Consider the following 7,053-nt stretch of genomic DNA (forward strand, 5'->3'; position numbering starts at 1 on the left):
TAACAGCCTTGTGCCAGTCATACAACTCTATGGCAAGAACTACAAATACAATGAGCGTATTTTATCAAAACATCAATTAGAAAATCTTTTAAAAAAAATTAATGGTTTTGAAAAATGTTCTGGTGGATATGGATTTGTCTATCAAAAATGTATAGGCTATTTTGATGGTAGTTCAGAAGATACTGAAATGTGTTCTGCCTGTCAAGAATGGGTAACGAAAGCATCCGAAACTATTAAATGCTTAGAAAGCAAAGTGAGTTTTTACGGTTATCCTAAGTCCTAACAAAAGACACTCATTATTTTAAAAACCATGAAAACGTTGAAAATATTTTTTGTAAAAAAATATATTAGGTATTTCTATTTTTTTATCATTATAACATTTTTAATTATTAATTTTTTTAAGGATAACATAGATAACCTACTTTTTTAGTTCTATATTCTAAATAAATATTTTTTGGAGAATTTAAATCAAGTTTTGTACTAGTACTTTATGAGTAGTAAGTATCTTAGATTAAATGAAGTGGAGCGGTACAGGGATACCCCGTTAAATGTTGGTTCATTGCTCCGCTCATCTAAGCATTGATTACTTCAAAGTTATAGTAATTAATTAGCTACTGGTACGAAATTTAATTTTTTATATGTCTAAATATTCCAAATAATATTATGCTTTGGAATATGTAAGTAAAAATGTTTATTTTAATCCATGAGAGTATTTATATATATTGTTTTGTAACGACATACAATTATGTAAATGTAATATTTTCAAATTCATTTGTCTTCTGAAAGAATGAGTGTCTTACGTAAAATAGATAACTCCGTATATTAGTGGCTTATAGTTTATAATTATATTTTATTTTATTTTATTTTATAGATCGCTAAAAGGAAATCAGTTGTGATGAAACTAAGAGAACAATTACAGTTAAAAGAAAAGGTGGCGCATTTAGAAAACTAGGCAAATTTGTTTCTGGCATCACTAAACTGTTTTTAACTATAGTAAATATACACTGAATTCTTATTCTTGCTCTAATTCAATTTATTTCCCACTGGAATGGTATAATTCTTGCAAACAAATTAATGTTAATTTAAAAATTGTATTTTTTTTTTTCGATCAAAAATTTTTTTGTTGTATTAGACTTCAATTATTATATTTACAGTTTTACATCTTTATCTGCGAAATAATTAATAACTCAATTTATAACTGGAATGTTTTTATGTTTTTATAAATATATAAGGCTTTTTGAAAAACCGTCAATGCATTTTTGAAGTACTTAACTAGATTGCAATTTTTCTATACATAGAGATATTTAAAATTAGCTTAAGTAGGTATCTAAAGTAAATTATTATTAACTTTCGTTATTATTTCTGCCAATAAATCTATCCTTAACATGATAGGTTACTGCAACATTTTTAACTTCAATTTCTGAAGGTACCTATAATTCAAAAATTTTTATAAGAGTTAAATTTGTGTTTTTAGTGCAGGGTTTGAGACTCTAACATTTTCAACCTAATGGTAAGAGTATTATTTTTACGGCCTTGTGATTATAGGTATAATACTGAGTTCATAGCTCAGTTAGTATACATATAAGTTATTACAAATGTAATTCGTTGTAATTGAGAAATTGTAATTGATTTGGCTGGGAGAAGTAAATATATTTTAATTTGCTTCATATAGCTATTAGATTTTACAATAAAAGTTTATTTCATATAAGAGTGAAAGTATCTAAAGATAATATGATAACCTAATTTAACATATTTTAATATGGACCTTAGATCATATATATAAGTGAAGCAATAACAAAAACATTCAATTGAGGAAAGGGGAGTGTTATTTCTGCACCTACCTTATTACACATACTAAAACTCTGGAGCAGATAACAGCAATAATAGTTTTAGACAAGGAAAATGGTCTTCAATTCCATTTTGTATGCGACTTTTATTTATTTCCAAAGCGAAATAACAGATACTCCATCAGGGATTATAGACATGCAGCATGAAGATTCAATACTGAGCCATTACGTTTTCATAATAGTCGGCATTGGATCGGCGGATAAGAATAATTGATATTATTATTAAGTATCTTGTAATATTAAAATATAATACACCCATTGTACATACTTTCTTAATATTTTTATTACGATATCGCGTCGATAATAAAGTTTAATATCTTTGTATGTATTTTAATATGAAATAAAAATACAACAACAATATTATATTACTCAGGTGTAGTGCAGGCTAATAGATTGACCGAAGTCTAAACTTGGAGTGTACTACTAATAGAAACTGGTGGAGCTGAAATGATACTATTAGGCGTGCCTTAGTTGGATGTCAAACAGCAATTTTTTGAGATTGATTGGAAATATAAAACTGAACCACAGAATACAGAGTGTTTGGGTGGGTAATGCTTATATACCTTCCAACTATAATAATATAGACGGTCATTTTAAGACTAGATATATATTCTAAAATCTATATTCTAAATATTCTAAATATCTGTTAGTAGTTAGTTAATTGTACTGAAAATGATGGTAAAGTCAGAATTTGGCGTTCAGACTTAGTTTCAAAGTTATGGCCTAATGAGTTGATTCATTTGCGTACCACTCTAGGTTACTGCGTCTATTACGAATATTGATATTTTGTATTGAAACTTATGTACTAACGAGTGAAGAACAACTGTGCAATCAGAATTTGTTTGCCGGACTTTGTTTTGAAATTATAGGCTAAGGAAGGGCACATTTCTACTTAACCGGGCACTCATTTTTTTGTCATGTTTTCTGGGACTTGATACGTGGCCATCGAGTAATTACTTTAAAACACCTGTTTGTATATTGATTATCTCTTGCTGCAATCTTTAAATTGTTGTGTGCACATTCAGATAAATTTCTTAATACTTTTTTTTTTTAAACAATTGCACTTGTTTTTATTTTATTAAAAAAATAAATAAATGGAGACCATAAATTAAATCAACATTTACCTGTTTCAGCAACAGTTCGCTAAAAGTAAATTGTATGCAATATTGATATTATTGCACTTGCAATGACTGGAAGTATGCTCATGGTTTCATCTGTTTCTTAGGGAAGACCTGGCCACAGTTAATTAGGGCTGACGGTATTGAAATTTTACCGGTATTACGGTATTGATTTCAATACCGGTTTGAAACGGTATACCGTAAAAACCGAAATAATTCGGTATACCGAAAAACCGAAATCTTCGGTATACCGAAAAACCGTAATGATTCGGTAGCAAAAAACCAAAATAATAAATAAAATCGAGTAGGTACCAACATGTTTTACTTTAATATATAATATCGTTTCATGAATAAACAACTAGTTTCATAAGCACCTAACTAGTAACACAAGTGGTTTTTTTTAACGGTCATTACCTGGTCAATAGTCAATAGACAAGCGGTGGCTAACATGGTAACATAAATTAAAATGCAAAAATACATCAAGAGCCAAAAATTAAATTCATCATAATAAATAATAAATGTTGGTTTTTGTTAATAAAACAAGTGCCATATGTGAGTAGTGACTATAACGAGAGCCACAAGTTGGCCACCCCTGCCATAGACTAGTTGACCTGCCGCTTTTGCAATGCATCCATGACGCCGAGATACCTATAAAACAATTTGGAGCAACATAGCCTGCCTCAATGGTAGATAAGGTACTCAAGTTCTACTACTGTTAAATTAACTTAACCAAATTCTTATTTTCTGCTGATGTCTTATAATAAACATTTGTCAATAATTTATTTTAAAGACTTAATATTACATTAACAAATTAAATACTGATATACCGATTCAGCAATCAAATGAACATGGTAAAAATAAACCTGATAATAATCTAAAAACAGTTGATCAATTTATTAAATTATTACTGACTGTCCCATGTCACTATTGCAGTTAGTACTTAAAAAATATTAGTATATTCAATACAGAACATAAACAAATATGTGCTGTTTACCAGGTAGGTATATGAACAGTTCACCAGAAAATCAAGTTATAAAAATAGGTTTTAGATAAATGAATAAAATATATTTAATATTAACATAATTGTCATAATTATTAATATAAATAAAAAAAATTATTAAAACTAACTAAGTTAGTCTAACTTATATAATAACGTCGCGTCTTGCGAAAGTATAATATTTTTTTTTTTTTTTAAACAATATAACGGCAGTTATAATTATTATATAGAATTATGAAATGCTCTATAAGTCATCACTTGGAAACAAACTTAGCATTCATGGATAAAAAAATTAGCTCTTCAGCATGGTCTGGAGACAGTGAGGATCGGTGATCAGTAATGACATTGCCAGTACAACTAAAAATGCGTTCGCTTGGCACACTTGTGCCTTGTATACACAAGTAATTTGTAGCCAACTTTGCCACCGTGGGAAATTCGGACTGAAACGTTTTCCACCATTGTAAGGGATTACAATTTAAACCAACACTTGGCAATGATAAATATTTTTCAAGTTCTTTTTGATTCAAATCTTGTACTGTATTTGTTTCAACATGTATACTTGAAAGGTTTCCCAAAAATGCAGCCAATCCTATAATATTGTAAGCATTCAGTCAAAATTAGTTATACATTTTGTTTATTATTTCAATAATTATTAGACTAACCGCTAGTGTTTGTGTTTTTGTAGTGCTCATCAACTTCTGCTTGGTGTCCAATGTCGTCCATTTCTTGTTTAATTAAACTTATAATTAAATCTTTTTGAGGTGATTCAATGTAATGACTTCTGTATCTTGGATCTAGAAAACTTATTTTTTGTAAAATTTGTCTTGCTTGATTACTATCATACCGTTTAAAAAGTGGTGTTTTAATTGCTGTTTTTATGTGACCTTCTAAGTGATTCAACATTGTGTCTGAGGAGGTATCACTACTGACACCTGCATAGTTGTCTTCATCACTGTTGTTAGCATCAACTTCATTAGTATTGAGGTAAGAGGTTATTTCACCAGTTGACAAGGTACATTGAGATGGAGTTTGAAAAAGATCTTCGGTATTACCATAATTACCATGATCTTCACCTTGCGTAAGATCACATGTATATCTTGGGTTACTGTTGTTTTTAAGTATAGATTCTTTAAGCTTTAAATAAATGGGCCATATTGAAGAAGCTGTCACTACTTGTTCAGAACTCATATGTTCTCCCAATGTTTTGAGAGGTTCATACAGATTGCAGATTACACGTATAAACTTACATTAAGTTTTCATTGAAGTAATGTATTACTATGGTACTAAAAACAAAGTTTGAAAATACTATAAACATGGCAACAATACCTCAAAATAATTTTCTAATTTTCTATGAAATTTAAATAGTACAATTTCCTAGTTCAATAAATCAATTTGATACAAATTTGAGAAATTATATCAACAATTGTATCAAATGATACATAATAAAAATAGAAAGTGGTAGGTAACTAGGTAGTTAGTACACAAGGTAATTGATGAAAGCAAAAACAAATGGATCAAGCAACCAGTTAGCGATTCAAGATGGAGGTAAAAATAGCAGCAGTTATTTAATGTTCAAAAGATAATATTTCAATAACAAACTAATTGATTAAATTATTTAACCAGTTTTAAAAATTGATAAACAAATAAAATACCCAAACATTTCTCAAGAATTCAAAACCAAGAGTTTAATATTATCTGTCTAATAAGTAAAAGGTTTTGAAGAATGTAGATATAAATAATATAAATGGAGATATAATACCTATGTATAATAAATAAAAATAATAATTTACATACAACACGCTAATGGAGTTTTAATTAACAACTATGAAATAATTGGTATGTTTAGTGACTCACTCTTTATACTAAATTAGGTATGCATACAGAGTTTTTTCGTTGACCTTGCTTACATAAGTTAGTAATTAACAATTAGAGATATTATTCACAGAATCAATAATATCTTTTTACTATAGTATAATATGTCAAAGGCCGCGTTTCACCCGGTTAAAAGTTTATGGTCGTCTAGAATGCTACGGCCTAACACCACGCATATTCAGTAAAGTCTATACAACTGGGTGTACAGACATTTTAAACCGTCGTTACCATTTTTTCTTGTCTTTTACTGAGAAAAGCATGAAAAGTCATGGTTGTTTAATTTTACTTATATAAATATACAATAAACCGGGCGTTTCTTTTATCATTGAATACTCATTATTTCAAAAAGTATAAATGTTTTAAAAAAAAGAGTTTACATGGTCATAGTCATTTAAAAATATATACATATGTTTTAATATAAATATTTTTTTTTATTGGTTTTGAAATTTTATTATAATAATTATATTAATAATTTTTCTAAGTTAAAAATCAAATTTAGGACGAGCAGTTTATGCTACTGTACGTAACGGTAGTTAAACCGCAACTCGCGTAATAGAGCTTATATGACTTACAGACATATACAGCTTGAATAACTTTTTTAGTCGCACAAGGACATTTAAAAGCAAATTGCTATTAAAAACAATCATTTTAAAACAAGTTCATAGATAATCCATCTGTTGTAAATGGCGAGTTTGTATCAATTGAAAAAAGAAAATTATAAATTTAGCTTTAGCTTTAAAAATAATATTTTATTTGATCATCAGGTAGGTAAAGCTATCTTTTTTATCAATATTATTTTATATTAGTATCTCAGTTTTGGAAGGTTTTTATTTAAATTTAAAATATTTGCATGTAAAATACACGGTATTCCATTATTTCTTTATTTAAGAGAATATTTTATTATTAAAAATATTTATTACTTTATTAGTAATCCTTCCATCAAAATAATGAGCATACTCAGAAAAAAATATCTAGATTCGCCACTGGGCACTGGACATCCCTGCATATTATTGTTAGTAAATTTAAATTATATTTATACACATAACTACGGATACAATATAATATATATTATATTCAAAATTTTTACCTTCATTATCACTATCACTATCACTTTTTCATTTTTGGTTTAGACAAATTCTTCTTCACCGAATACATTTCTTTTCCAATCACTGCTAGATTTCCTATTAAACATAGTATTTATTAAATTTATGTTTGTAAT

At 28.1% G+C, this 7,053-nt stretch overlaps 1 protein-coding gene across 1 annotated transcript; it reads right to left on the bottom strand.

Moving 5' to 3' along the window:
• Positions 1 to 4,216: 4,216 nt before the first annotated feature.
• LOC103310621 (zinc finger BED domain-containing protein 1-like) lies at positions 4,217 to 5,150 on the bottom strand. The gene is made up of 2 exons (XM_008189442.3): positions 4,625 to 5,150; positions 4,217 to 4,551 (listed from the first exon to the last, which is right to left on the bottom strand). The coding sequence occupies exons 1-2, from the start codon at positions 5,148 to 5,150 to the stop codon at positions 4,217 to 4,219; spliced, it is 861 nt and encodes a 286-aa protein (XP_008187664.1).
• Between the last annotated feature and the right edge of the window lie 1,903 nt (positions 5,151 to 7,053).

The sequence above is a fragment of the Acyrthosiphon pisum genome, chromosome X, assembly GCF_005508785.2.
Source record: "Acyrthosiphon pisum isolate AL4f chromosome X, pea_aphid_22Mar2018_4r6ur, whole genome shotgun sequence".
Taxonomy (NCBI): domain Eukaryota; kingdom Metazoa; phylum Arthropoda; class Insecta; order Hemiptera; family Aphididae; genus Acyrthosiphon; species Acyrthosiphon pisum.